At 38.2% G+C, this 14,881-nt stretch overlaps 1 protein-coding gene across 50 annotated transcripts in view; it reads left to right on the forward strand.

The window, feature by feature from the left end:
- The window catches only part of LUC7L2 (LUC7 like 2, pre-mRNA splicing factor), a 65,409-nt gene that overhangs the window by 48,969 nt on the left and 1,559 nt on the right, over positions 1–14,881 (forward strand). For all 50 annotated transcript variants that reach the window (XM_077997514.1, XM_077997494.1, XM_077997492.1 and 47 more), the window contains 4 exons: positions 375–551; positions 2,756–2,847; positions 5,687–5,716; positions 10,555–10,746. In XM_077997514.1, coding sequence (XP_077853640.1) covers positions 375–551; positions 2,756–2,847; positions 5,687–5,716; positions 10,555–10,746 — 491 coding nt within the window. The remainder of the gene's footprint in view (positions 1–374; positions 552–2,755; positions 2,848–5,686; positions 5,717–10,554; positions 10,747–14,881) is intronic.

Genomic DNA, 14,881 nt, shown 5'->3' on the forward strand with positions numbered 1-14,881 from the left:
GTCACCTAGGCTAGAGTGCAGTGGCATGATCTCGGCTCACTGCAACCTCCACTCCCCAGGTTCAAGCGATTCTCCTGCCTCAGCCTGCCAAGTAGCTGGGATTACAGGCACACACCACCATGCCTGGCTAATTTTTTGTATCTTTAGTAGAGATGAGGTTTCACCATGTTGGCTAGGCTGGTCTTGAACTCCCGACCTCGTGATCCACCCTCCTTGGCCTCCCAAAGTGTTGGGATTACAGGCGTGAGCCACCATGCCCGGCTGCTTTTGTGTATTCTTTAGAAAACATTTTGGTAGAAGCATAGTATATTGTATTTAATTGGATGACTTTTAGTAAGATTTATATGGTCATTGTTTTTCTCACTTTTGTTTAGGAAGTTTATCGGAATTCTATGCCAGCTTCCAGTTTTCAACAGCAGAAACTTCGAGTCTGTGAAGTCTGCTCTGCCTATTTAGGACTTCATGATAATGACAGACGACTGGCTGATCATTTTGGGGGTAAACTACACCTGGGATTTATTGAAATAAGAGAGAAGCTTGAAGAATTAAAGGTACATTGGTAAAATATTCCTCACTTTATCCTCTTGTTCTTTTGATCTGTATCAGTTGTCTTTTTGTACAATATTCTTGACTATGGTTCAGTAAGATAGTAATCTAATGATGAATACTAAACAGTGTAGGATTACAGATGGAAATTCAAGTTGGTTTAATGGATGCTGCCTGAGAAACAGACTTAAATATTATTCTGTTATTTTGGGAGTTACCATTTTATATTAGATATGACACTGAGTTAGGAATCTTTCAAACTAGTTTCTAATAGAGTCCTATAAAATTTCATTGTTATCGTTCTTTTCAATAAGGTCAATAAGAATGTAATATTAATACAATATTTATAAGAAGTTTGAGAAAATGAGCCCAATATTAATTTGAAATATTTTGCAATTCTTTACTAAATAACAAGCTTGCAGAATCTCTAGTTTTATTTTATGCTCCTGCTTCCACTTCAGAAAGGACTTACGAAAAAATTTATATATTTTTTTAAAGGGACAATCACTATTCAATATATAGGCTTTTGTGAGGAAAACAACATAGTTTTTACTCTTGTTTAGAGGGGATAAACGTGGTATTTTTATCATATTTGGTGGTATTTCTGAAGTGATAAAGATGAGTGTTCGTGGATATAATCTATTTATCTTTTAATATGCTGATAACTTTTTAAGAATTGTGGCACTGTAGTGTTTTTCCATGAATTGAGGACTAGCTGACAGATGGGAAACATGGGATAGTCATTTTCTTTGTACCTGTTATCACTGGAATTAACTCAAGGTCCATAGCATTTAAAATAATGTAGAATCAGAAAATGCCTATGGACATCTCCAGATTCGCAGGTTACGGTGGGCTCTTTTCAGTATTCTGAGTAGCTAGGGTGATCTCAAGTAATTTTAAAAAATTTTTCGAAAAGAGTCACTATAGCAAATAGTTATTGGGCTCCAAGTTAAAACTCCAGTGGTTCCTACTTGGGAATCTGCACATACAGACCTAGCAACAGAACTCAAGCATTTTACTCATATCTTTAAAAGCAGCAGCATCAGGATGGTAATTGGAAGTGACCTAAATATTTCCATATTAGAAATCACAGGGCATGGGAACTTGTAATGATTTATAATGGTTGATTTTTTTAAAAAAAATACAAGATAATACTAGAAAACAGAGGAGGAAAATCTTGTAGAAGTGACTTGGAAATGTCACTAAGAAATCATGAAAGGCTAGGTGCGGTGGCTTACGCCTGTAATCCTAGCACTTTGGGAGGCCAGGGCAGGTGGATCGCAAGGTCATTAGTTCAAGACCAGCCTGGCCAATATGGTGAAATCCCGTCTCTACTAAAAATATAAAAATTAGCTGGGTGTGGTGGTGCGTGCCTGTAGTCCCAGCTACTCGGGAGGCTGAGGCAGGAGAATCGCTTGAACCCGGGAGGTGGAGGTTGCAGTGAGCTGGGATTGTGCCCCTGCACTCCAATCTGGGCAACAGAGCGAGACTCTGTCTCAAAAAAAAAAAAAAAAAAAAAAAAAACTGGGTATGGTGGCTCATGCCTGTAATCCCAGCACTTTGGGATGCCAAGGTGGCCAGATCACTTGAGGCCAGGAGTTGGAGACCAGCCCGGGCAACATGGTGAAACCCTGTCTCCACTAAAAAATATTAATACAAAAATTAGCTGGGTGTGGTGATGCACGGCTGTAATCCCAGCTCCTCAGGTAGCTGCAGCTGGCAGGTGGAGGTTGCAGTGAGCTGAGATGGCGCTACTGCACTCCAGTCTGGGCAACAGAGTAAGACTCTGTCTCTAAAAAAATAATAATAGTAAGATCGTAGGCTGGTCTCAGTGGCTCGCACCTGTTAATTCCAGCACTTTGGGAGGCTGAGGTCGGAGGATCACTTGAGCCCAGGAGTTGTAGACCAATCTGGGCAACATAGCCAGTTTCTGTCTGTATTTTAAAATAATTTGTTTTCATTAAAAAAAAAAAAAAAATAGAAATCATGGAGAAAAGTGAAATTTTACACATTTTCCACAAAGTGGGGAAAGATGATGGAAAGAAGACTTGTAAGCCTAATGATTATTTCTGGCAGTAATTCAAATTGTTATTAAACAGATTTTGACAGCAGTTGTACTATATTAGAAACCAGATACTGTAAAGTTTAGGATAAAGCTGATTAAGAATGGACTCAGTAAATATGCTCCTCATTTATTACCATTTTTAAGAGAGTCGTAGCTGAGAAGCAGGAGAAAAGAAACCAGGAACGGCTGAAACGAAGAGAAGAAAGAGAAAGAGAAGAAAGGGAGAAGCTGAGGAGGTATGGAGTAATGGGCCAAGTAATTGAAGTTGAATCTCTGGTTCGAAAAAGAGATACAATTGATTTTAAATTTTAGATGGTGATAAATCTGTTATGGGATGTGGGAAACTTCTGCTTACTTTAAAAAATATTACTGTGCGAATTATATAAATGTTTAATTATACAAGTATCATAACTCTTGGCCATTTAACGGAATGTGGTTTCCTTTAAAATGTGTGGAAGAGTGAATAAAGAATGCTTCATATCTTGTAAGATTTATAACAAAATCCTTTTCTAGCCCTTTGATTTTTCATATTGGGCTAGGTTTGCACCAGGTTAGCATAGAATTATTTTTTTATGATGTATTTTGTGAATAAAAGGTTTAAGGGTGATTGTTTCATTGAAGGGTTTATTTTACATTGATCTTTGGTTCGTTATTTCCTCAATTCTAGGAGCCATAACCTGTTAAAAAGTCTATTAGTAATACCTCAATGTATATAATTCCTCTTACATTGGTATTTATTAATTGATAAAATCTTATAATTCTTAGTATTTGGAATGTCTAAACATTCTTCTGAGTCACTTTTACCCATTGGCAGCTAAAATCACATAGCATCATGGTGGCAACATTTTTTTGTAACTCATCTTTATAACTTTTTCAGCAGCTTTAGGATGGACAATTATATCACAAAGAATTTGCCTGTAGTCCTAATTTATAGTGTTCCCTGAATCATATTACATTTATTTTTTATTTTTTTCTTTTTTTTGAGACGGAGTCTTGCTCTGTCGCCCAGGCTGGATCACTGCAAGCTCCACCTCCCGGATTTATGCCATTCTCCTGCCTCAGCCTCCCGAGTAGCCCGGACTACAGGCACCCGCCACCGCGCATGGCTGGTTTTTTGTATTTTTTAGTAGAGACGGGGTTTCACCATGTTAGCCAGGATGGTCTCGATCTCCTGACCTTGTGATCTGCCCGTCTCGGCCTCCCAAAGGGCAGGGATTACAGGCTTGAGCCACCGTGCCTGGCCCGTATTACATTTAAATGTCTGAAAGTTAAATACTTTCTCTTCAGAGTTAGCAGATGTGCTTAAGCTAATTAAAACCCTTTGTAGTATTAGGTTATGCTCACTTCCTTCAATCTTTGAGCATATTATACTCAGTATATTTCAAGAAGTTTAAACAGAATTTATGTTACATGGCTTATAATCAGGTAATCTTTTTGCACCATAATGACAATGAAACAAAACTATATGTCTATATGGTTCCTTTTCAGGGGAAGTGATGTCAGTCCTCTATTAAGAGAGAGAGAGTTCTTCATTTACCATAAAGTTTACCTCAGAGCTTTTATCTACTTGTTCTTTTGTGTACACTAAGTCCTTATGGGAATGTTGCCCACTATTCTAATATATAAGTGGAATTTTCAGTAATAATTGGGAATCTCATTTTAAGATTCAATTGAGGTGACAGTAACATGGAACAAAATTTCTTTGCAGGACTACATTTTCACATTTGTAGATGATGAAAAAGTATATCACATCTTACTCCTTTGTTTGCCAAATGGCAAGTTTCTTTTGACAGTGATTATACAATGCAAATTTCAGAAATGTTAAAATAAGTTGTTGAATCTGTGAGCTTAAATACGGAAGTACGGAAGATGAGGAAATTAGAAAGTAGTATAAAATTATACAAGATGGGATAAACGAAAAAAATCAGTCATTTACTGGGTGCTTATTGTATGCCAGGCACTGTAGTAAGGAATTTATCCATATTCATCTAATCTTTATAAACCCCACCCCCACTTCATCCCGGTAAAATTTATATTAGTATCCCTCTTTTGCTAGTGACAGACTAAGCTGAGAGAGGATATATAACTTACTCAGGTCACACAGACAGTGAATTGTAGAACCAGAAATAAAACTCAAATCTGGCTGATCTCAAAGCCATGCTTTCAACAATGCTATGTATCATCCAAAAAAAAATAATCCCTGTGGTGTTCTACTAACCATAATATTCACTTTACATTTTATTGAGTGTTAACTGTGTGCTAGGAAATGTGACAAGTGCCTTATGTAGAGTATCTCATTTCATTTGAAGAAACATGTAAAATTGAACTAGGTGTTCTAGAGATTATATTATGAGGTTGTAGCTCCGAGAGTATATAGATCTCAGACCATAGAATTTCACTCTTCCCAGAAGAGAAAAAAGAAATGACAGATATAAAATAATTTTTTCCAAGCAGTTAAGTGGTTTCTGAAAAATTAGCAAGTTGTGATATATAGGTTGAGCATCCCAAATCCAAAAAATCAAATCCAGTGAGCCTCAAAATCTGAAACTTTTTGAGTGCTGACAGCATATAAAGGAGGTGCTTATTAGAGCATTTCAGGTTTTGGTTTCTGGATTTAGGGATGCTGAACTAGTGAATTATAATGCAGACACTTCAAATTTTGAAAAAAAATCGGCCACCTGTAATCCCAGCACTTTGGAAGGCCAGGGTGGTAGGATCATTTGCATCCAGGAGTTCAAGACCACCCTGGGCAACAAAAAAATGTAAAAAATTTTAAAATACAGAAAAAATCCGAAATACTTCTGATCCTTAGCGTTTCAGAGTACTCAACCTGTACTGTTTTAATCTCCTAGGAGCATATTCTTTAAGAGCCAGGTATTCTGAGTTAAGCAAACCCTGCAAGGTGAAGAAATCTGCCGAGTTTGTGGTGTATTTTGGAAAATTTTATGTGCATAGGTACATGCCTTGTATTTATAAAATTAATGTAAACATTAGAAATCAGGAAGAATATAATGTAACATTGTACTGTTTTCTTATTTATAGCCACTTTTCTAAAAATACATACTCTTTTTTTAGGTCCCGATCACACAGCAAGAATCCGAAAAGGTAGGTGTATTACATAAGACAGGTATAAGTAGTGAAGTTGTCTTTTTCAACGGTAGTTTTCATAGATTAAATGGTCCTTTAAAAAAATATTTTTTTGGCCAGAGCACGGTGATGCACGCTTGTAATCCCAGCTACTCAGGAGGCTGAGGCAGGAGAATTGCTTGAAGCCCGGTGGCAGAGGTTGCAGTGAGCCAAGATTGCATCACTGTAATCCAGCCTGGGCAACAGAGCGAGACTCTTTAAAAAAAAAAAAAAAATTTAAGTCGTTTAGATGCTCAGAGTAGAGATGTAAAAGGATTAATTTTTAAAAAATCGATTTGGGTGGTACATTTAGGAAACATGTTCTAAGAGGTTGTAGCTGTTAAAAACATAAGTAGGTTAATAGTTGGAGAAAATTTTGATTGATAGGTTAAGCAAAACCAAAATGTTGAGTATACCCTGCAGTCTTGACTTTATGTGAGTTTATTACCCATTCCTTTATACAGTGATCACAGAAAGCTTTCAGAGGCATTTGCAGCCTTAAGGAGCAAGACAATACTTTATTTTGACTTTCAGCATTAATATTTGGGGTTTGAAACCTTTCTTTATCGTTTTTGCTAGTTGGTGATACATTTTTTTTGTCTGAGAAAGGCAGGGAAATGTGTTGTATTTACATCATTCTTTCTCAGTTCTTCACTTGCCACTCTCATTCCAGTCGTTGAGCTTTTCTTCATGGATCCAATCCCACCTAGAATGCCCTTTCTCAGTCTTTTCCAAATTCTACCATTCCTCTTGTTCAGATCACATCTTCTTTTAGAAATCTTCTGAGTTCTCAGCTCTAGAGACAATTTCCCAAGAACTTTTCCCTAAAAAGTAGAGAATTTGTTTTTATGAAGGAAAAACCTGGCTGAGCGCAGTGTCTCACGCTTATAATCCCAGCACTTTGGGAGGCTGATCACCTGAAGTGAAGAGTTTGAGACCAGCCTGGCCAACATGGCGAAACTCCATCTCTACTAAAAATGCAGAAATTAGCCGGATGTGGTGGCAGGTCCCTGTAATCCCAGCTACTTGAGAGGCTGAGGCAGGAGAATCATTTGAACCCAGGAGGTGGAGGTTACAGTAAGCCGAGATTGTGCCACTGTATTCTAGCCTGGGTGACAGTGAGACTGTCTCAAAAAAAAGAAAAGAAAAACAAAAAACTTCTGGTTCTGTTAGCTAAATCTTTCAATGGTGTTTCTGCCTAAAACACAGAAAAACTAAAGAACATTAATAAGTGGGGCTTGTTGTGTCCGTTAATTTCTATTATTGGTGAATTTCTCTGATCTAGCATGCTAAGTAGAAACATTAAACTGTGATACTGTTCTTGTTTACTGTTTGATTAATATAAGCTGGTCCCTCTGTTGAAAACATAAAGTATTGCACATAGAACATCTTTAGGTATTTGGGCCAGATATTTAATTTCTACTCCTCTAGTCCAGTTACCTAGATAGTACGTTTGCCTTGTAACTGGGCTCCTTACTTCTCTGTGCTTGCCCACTCCCCTTCTTCACCTCATTCTATTTTTCACACATCAGCCAGGATAAGCCCTTTAAAAAAATGAAATACATCACGTCAGCCCTCTGACTCTCCAAAGGTTTTTCATCTCATTCATAAGAGAAGTTAACATCTTTACCAAAGCTTTTACATAGAGTGACGGTGTGGTCTGGGGTGTCTCATCTTTTGGCTTCCCTGGGCCACACATCAGATACACTAAGGATAACTGATGAGCTGGAAAAAAAAAAATAGCAAAGAAATCTCATAATATTTTAAGAAAGTTTACAAATTTGTGTTGGGCTGTATTCAAAGCCATCCTGGGCAGCATGCGGCTTAGAGGCTGCAGGTTGGACAAGCTTGGCATAGCCCAAACTGCCCTGGGATAGTTCTGGTTTATGTCTTTTATCTCAGAATATGTATTAATAGCTTCTCATTACACTCAGTAACTTATTCAGAGCCTTCTGGTTTGAATGATAAAAGTATCTGGTCATCCTGCCTGTAAGACCCTGATGTTACTTCCTTTTGCTCACTTCATTCCAGCCACACTGGTCTTTTCCTTCGACATGCTAAGCTTTTTCCCACCTCAGGGACTTTGCATCTGTGTTCCCTCAGCCTGAAGCACTCCTCTCTGAGATGGCTGATTCTCTTGTTGCCTTTCTTCTTTTAGCTTTGCTTCAGTGCCACCCTATCAGAAAAGCCTTCCCTGCTTATTCCGTATAAATATTTCCACTCTTTTCTCTTTCTCCACCCTATGTAATACCTCTTTTAATTCTTTTTGAGATGGAGTCTTGCTCTGTCACCCAGGCTGAAGTGCAGTGGCGCGATGCCAGCTCACTGCAACCTCCACCTCCCAGGTTCAAGTGATTTTCCTGCCTTAGGCTCCCTAGTAGCTAGGATTACAGGCACGCACCACCATGCCCTGCTAATTTTTTTTTTTTTTTTTTTTTTTTTTTTATTTTTAGTAGAGAGGGGGTTTCACCATGTTGACCAGGCTGGTCTTGAACTCCTGACCTCAAGTGATCCGCCTGCCTCAGCCTTCCAAAGTGCTGGGATTACAGGCATGAGTCACCGTGTCCAGCAATAGATCTTTTTTTTTTTTTTTAACCACCTGACATACCTTTATTTACTGCCTACAAACCTGTATAGATCCCTTTCTATAGTATAAGCACTAAGTTTAGTTCAAGAACTTTATTTTGCTTCTCAACCTCCCGTAGTACCTAGAACAGTGCAAAAATACCTAGTGAGTATTTTTTGGATGAAAAAATTACCTAGAATTTTTTAAAAGATGAATAAAGTTACACATTGGAAGAAAAAGCATTCATTAATAACTCAAAATGAGTGGTTAAACGAAATATAATTTGATAAAACTTATATTGAGTTTTATATCTTTTCCCTCTGCTTCCTTTTGGAATTATTTCAGTTGTGGAAATACGTTTTGTTTTTGTTTTAATTTTGTTTTGTTTTTGAGACAGGGTCTCACTCTCCTGAGTAGCTGGGACCACAGGGGTGTGCCACCGTGTCCAGCTAATTTTTAAAAATGTATTGTAGATATGGAGTCTCCCTATGTTGCCCAGGCTGGTCTTGAACTCCTTCCGTTTAAGGATTAAGCAATCCTCCCATTGTGGCCTCCCAAAGTGCTGGGATTACAGACACAAGCTACTGTACCCAGCCAGAAATACTCCTTTTAAGAGTGGCTAAAACTACATCCATGTCATGTACCTTTGTTTGACTATAATGTTGATATAAGCTGAATGTCTTTAAGCATTGTTTATAACAATCAGTTGAACATAAACTGTATTTGTAAACTATCTCATATGTATAATATGATTTTGAACTTGCTGTATCAAATTATGAGCAAACCCCACATTCTTAAAGTGACTTAAATTTAACAGTTTTATTGAGGTATTAAAAATGATTTACTCTGAAGTCAGTGATTTTTTAGCAAATTTAAAGCTGTGCACTATCACCATAATCCAGTTGAGAACATTGCCATCATAAAGTGACTCTTCTAACAAAATTGCATGCCTTTGTTTCCCGTCAAATGTTTATGTCCTCTGCATGCCATTTCCACCCTCCCCACGCACCCCCACCGACCCCACAAGTTAGTTTGTGACCTGGTGGAGGCTATAAAAGTGTCTTACACCTTGTGGGTTTCTTTTCAAAAAATGTTTTTATTTTGCCAGCACCTTGATCGTAGATCTTCTGGGTTTTCAGAATGTTTTTTGTCTCTATTTCTGTGTATTCATTAGAAATACATTTTGTTATTGCAATCTGAGTCAAGTTTTCAAAAATGATTTCGCAAGTTTTCTTTCTCCCAAACTCTTTGCTCCTTGAATAGAGAACTGTCTTACTGTGTTTTTTCTTGCTCTCTATTGCCCAGGCTGGAATGCAGTGGTGTGAACACAGCTCACTGTAGCCTTGACTTCCCAGGCTTGGGTGATCATCCTGCCTTAGCCTCCCAAAGTGCTGGGATTAAAGGCGTGAGCTACCACCCCTGGCCCTTACTCTGTTTTGATTACACTGTGACTAGGCATGCATATTGTGGGCATTAAAAACGTATTTCTATGGTTATCTCACCTTTCTAATTGAGAGAGAGAGTAATTTATCCTGACGTATGCTTCCTCATCTCTTCTGTCCAGGTCTGTCAGGTACATATTTAATTTCTAGAGAATACAAAAAATGTTCAAGATATTTAAGTGCAATTAAATTCATAACACATCTAGATAATATAGTCCCTGGCATATAGTAGTGGTTCGAAAGTTGCTTTCACTTGAAAAACTATTTCTGATATAAATTTATACATTACTGATTGATCTCTGAGAATTATCAGTGTCCTGTTTTTGTTTTTGAGACAGAATTTCACTCTGTTGCCCAGGCTGGACTGCAGCAGTGTGATCACAGGTCATTACAGCAGCCTTGACCTCCCTGGCTCAAGTGATCCTCCCACCTCAGCTTCCTGAGTAGCTGGAACTACAGGCATGTGCCTCTGTGCCCAGCTAATTTTTGTATGTCTTATAGAGACAGAGTTTTGCCATGTTGCCTAGGCTGCTCTCAAAATCCTGAGCTCAAGCGATCCTCCTGCCTCAGACTCCCAAAGGGTTGGGATTACAGATGTGAGCCACGGCGCCTGGCTGAGAATTAAGTTTTATTTTGAATTCTAGTATGTAGTTATTAACACACCAGCAATTTAGTGTAGATTTAGCTGACTTGGAATATAATTGACATTAAGACTACTGAAAAAAAGTTTCTCTTTAAAGAAAAGCCTTTAATAAATGAGAAATGTAGTAATTACAAAGATAAAAACAAAATCTAATCTTGTCTGGTAGATCCAGGTCCAGAGAGCATCGCAGACATCGATCTCGCTCCATGTCACGTGAACGCAAGAGGAGAACTCGATCCAAATCTCGGGAGAAACGCCATCGCCACAGGTCCCGCTCCAGCAGCCGTAGCCGCAGCCGTAGCCACCAGAGAAGTCGGCACAGTTCTAGAGATAGGAGCAGAGAACGATCCAAGAGGAGGTATTGATGTGTCAATCAGAGGATATGGAGCTCCCTTAATGTTTTAGAGTTGTTTATGTTTACTTATGTTACTTATGTTTAGAGTTCAGATTATTGGTTTGAAACTTTTGCATCTGGTAATATGTACACATTTGTGTGTGGGTGTACAACGTTTTTCTGTGATTATATGGGTAGTTTTGAAAGAATATACTTATGAGCCAGAGCAAGAAATTGGAACCAATATGTGCAGAGGTTATTGCTTTTCTCTGGTTAGTGTGTCTTGGAAAAAAGTTCTTTACAGGTAAATAATATTAAATACCAATGCCCTTAGTATGGATCAGCAAATTAGGGGCTCTGAGAAGTCCTTTCATTAAAAGAGTTGTTTAGCTTTGATTTATTGTTTTCTAAACTTATTTGAGCTGGGATGCTTTTTCAGAGCAGACACATTCTAGTATATTCTTGTTTTATCTGCACTATAGATATGTATTGTTACATACCTTTAGCTTGGCAAGGCAGACTCGTAATCTTAAGGAAGTTCGAAGACTTCCTTGGTTTAATGAGAACATTCAAAAGGTGCAGGCATAGGGTAAGGTATGTTTGAGGACTTGAATATCTATTAAGAATAGACAAAGGATTATAATGTGGTAGAAGAGTTTAGCATTCAGTCTGTATAGATCAAGCTCTCAAAACTTCTCAGGTCACATGATGGCCCTTAAACCAGGTAATTTCTGTGTAATGTAAGCCATGTTTAAAATTGCTTTTTTCTTGACAACTATTCAAAGGTATATGTATGATAAACATTTTTTGAGTGCCTAGTGCCTACTAGTCTTACATATTCTGTGGATTACTCCACATAAAATCTATAATAAAATCCACAGAAAGCTGTTAAAATCTTTCCTTTTTTTGACTCAACTTTCCATTCCCTGAAATCACTCACAAGCTGAGTTTGTTAATAGGCTCTCAATATTTTATTTCTTATATTCTGGCCTTGTTTTTAGTAGTCCTTAAGGTGATTTTAATAATAATTGTATATGTTTTACCGTAGTAGACTTAGTAAAACATAAGAAAGACATATAACATAGTCGAACAACTTTAAGTTGCTCTAAGAAGTTTCCTATGTGAGGCCGGGCACGGTGGCACACGTTTATAATCCCAGCACTTTGGGAGACCGAGATGGGCGTATCACTTGAGATCAGGAGCTCAAGACCAGCCTGGCCAACCAACCCCGTCTCTACTAAAATACAGACATTAGCTGGGCATGGTGGCGCATGCCTGTAATCCCAGCTACTCAGGAGGCTGAGGAAGGAGAATCGCTTGAACCTGAAGGTGGAGGTTGCAGCGCGCCAGGATCGCACCATTGCACTCCAGCCTGGGTGACAGAGCGAGACTCCATCTCTCAAAAAAAAAAAAAGTTCCTATGTGAGTTAGAACACAGGATCTACATCTTTGACAATAATTAGACTGGCATAAGACTACCACATGTTACAAAGTGCTGAACTGCATATCATAGAGTAAGTGATCCGAGAGTTCAGATGAGGCAAATAACAAAGTAATCAAAAATGGCTTCAGGTAGTCGATAAAATTTGAACAAGTAGAATCAGCTAGGAAAAAGATACTTCATATAGAGTGAATATCCTAGGCAAATGCAGAGAATGAGCAGGGAGTTTGTAAAGGACAGAGTGATTTGTAGGCCTCTTATCTCATGCTCTTGAAACTGATTTTGGGGGTCCACCCTCAGTGCGGTGTTCAGAAATAAGCATTTTTTAAAAAGTTACCTGTCTTATCTGCACAATGAATTTTCAGAATTATCCTGCTAGGTGATGGAGGGTTTAGACATTTTCTTGTGTCAATCTGCCCAGTTGTCATTGTTGTTGCTGAACTCTTAAATGTCTTTATTGGTGGTGGGTATGGGAAGGATGGGTGTGAAGTCCCCTCATCTGAGATTGTGTTATTTTAGTCCCTGATGCTTCCTGCGTTTATGAAGTTGTATAGGAATTTTTCCACCATACATGATACATGATCATATCTAAGATGTCAGCATGTTCATAAGGAGGATTATTTTTGTAAAACTATTAAAATTTTGCTTTTCTCGAGCACTTTCTCATCTTTGAATTGAAATTATTCTCTTCTAAAGCATCATTCTTTGTTTTTACTAAAAATTATCAGATAATTATTAAAACTTACTTGGTATTTCATACAACATCAAGTTATCGCTACATATTTGGGTTTAATTTTTCAAGGTAAAAGTTCTTATTGAAAGCCTTTTATGTTTTGCTGTTCTCCTTTCCCTACTGTAGAATACTGGTCTCTGATATAAGTAGATTGTCTTTGTGACCTTTTCCTGGCAATAGTACCCCGTGTAAATGAGGACCATTTGCATCTTTCTTTTTGCTCTGTTCAAACACGTTTAGTGCAGACTCCAAAGTCAGATTACTTGGGTTCGTTGGTTTAGGCTAAGTAATTTATTTTTTTGAGACGAGTCTCTCTGTCACCCAGGCTGGAGGGCAGTGGCACGATCTTGGCTCGTTGCAACCTCTGCCTCCCGGGTTCAAGCGATTCTCCTGCCTCGGCCTCCCAAGTAGCTGGGATTACAGGCCCAGGCCACCACACCTGGCTAATTTTTGTATTTTTAGTAGAGACAGGGTTTCACCATGTTGGCCAGGCTGGTCTCGAACTCCCAACCTCAGGTGATCCACCCACCTTGGCCTCCCAAAGTGCTGGGATTACAGGCGTGAGCCACCACGTCCTGCCTTGGCTAAGTAATTTAATTATCTCACCTGTCTTTCCCCATCTACTAAGTGGAGATAGTAAGAATACCTGCTTTAAGATTATTGGCAGTTTGAATAAAATAGTATATGGAAACCACTTATGTGTGGGACATAGTAGTTGATAATCATAGTTTTTCATTTATTATTACTGATCTCTGGGACTGTTTAGCATCTAGTGTCTTTTTAGGTATCATTTTTACCGTCTCTTTTCATATTTTTTTCCAACAAAGGCTATGGATAGGACTGATGTAGACATGGAATCAGTAGACTTGGCGCTGTGATTTGTATTTTTTTTTTTTTTTTTTTTTTGGAGATGGAGTGTCGCCCTGTCACCCAGGCTGGAGTGCCGTGATGCGATCTGTGCTCACTCACTGCAGCCTCCGCCTCCCAGGTTCAAGTGAATCTCCTGCCTCAGCCTCCCGAGTAAGTGGGACTACAGGTGCGCACCACCACACCCAGCTAATTTTTTGTATTTTATGTAGAGGCGGGGTTTCACTATGTTGGCTAGGCTGGTGTCGAACTCCTGACCTCAAGTGATCAGCCCGCCTTGACCTCCCAAAGTGCTGTGATTACAGGTGTGAACCACTGTGCCCAGTCTTTTTATATCATTTTAAAATTAAGTTTATTAAAACATTAAGTAGAATATTCAAAGTTTACATTATTTTAGAACCTTTTTTTGTTTAACCCTCAACTATATTTCTAAAACTGAACAGTCATATTTTTTATTTCCTGAAAGTATTAATTATTCAGGTTCTTGGTAGTGCCTCAGATCCTAATTTTGAATATGGGTTGAGTGAGATAATTATGTAAAAGTACTGTGTCACCTGTAAAGAACCAAATAAATGTAATTTGTTGGATTTTAGGTGTTGGAAGTATAGAAGATTCCATGTTTATTCTGATTCCATAATATGCTTGGTTTTCCTTCTGATTGTTATTATTTACACCTTTCTTATTGAAGTTGGGTATGGGAATGGAGAAGGTAGTAAACAGTTACGGCTAATCAAGATTTATTAGTGTGAGCATCTTTCTTTTTTTTTATTTCCCCTTGTTGGTTGAATAAGCTAACTCAGTATGAGTCGATTTTTTAAAGTGGTTATTTAAATTCATATTAATAATTGAGTAGTTCTCTTATCTAAGTCAGGTGTTGGCAAACTGTTGCCGATAGGCCAAATCTGGCCGGCAGCCTGTACAACCAGCAAGCTATGGATGGTTTTTACATTCTAAAAAGAACAGAACACTGCCACAAAGATTGCATGGACCTGCAGCACCCCAGATAGTCACCATCTGGCCCCTATTCTAAGCCATTTTAAAATTTAGACAATACCTTTCACTTTTTAAAGCTATTATCTATGTATTAGTTTTTATATTGAAATACCTTTTATGAATTG

Source organism: Macaca mulatta, chromosome 3 (genome assembly GCF_049350105.2).
Source record: "Macaca mulatta isolate MMU2019108-1 chromosome 3, T2T-MMU8v2.0, whole genome shotgun sequence".
Lineage (NCBI taxonomy): Eukaryota > Metazoa > Chordata > Mammalia > Primates > Cercopithecidae > Macaca > Macaca mulatta.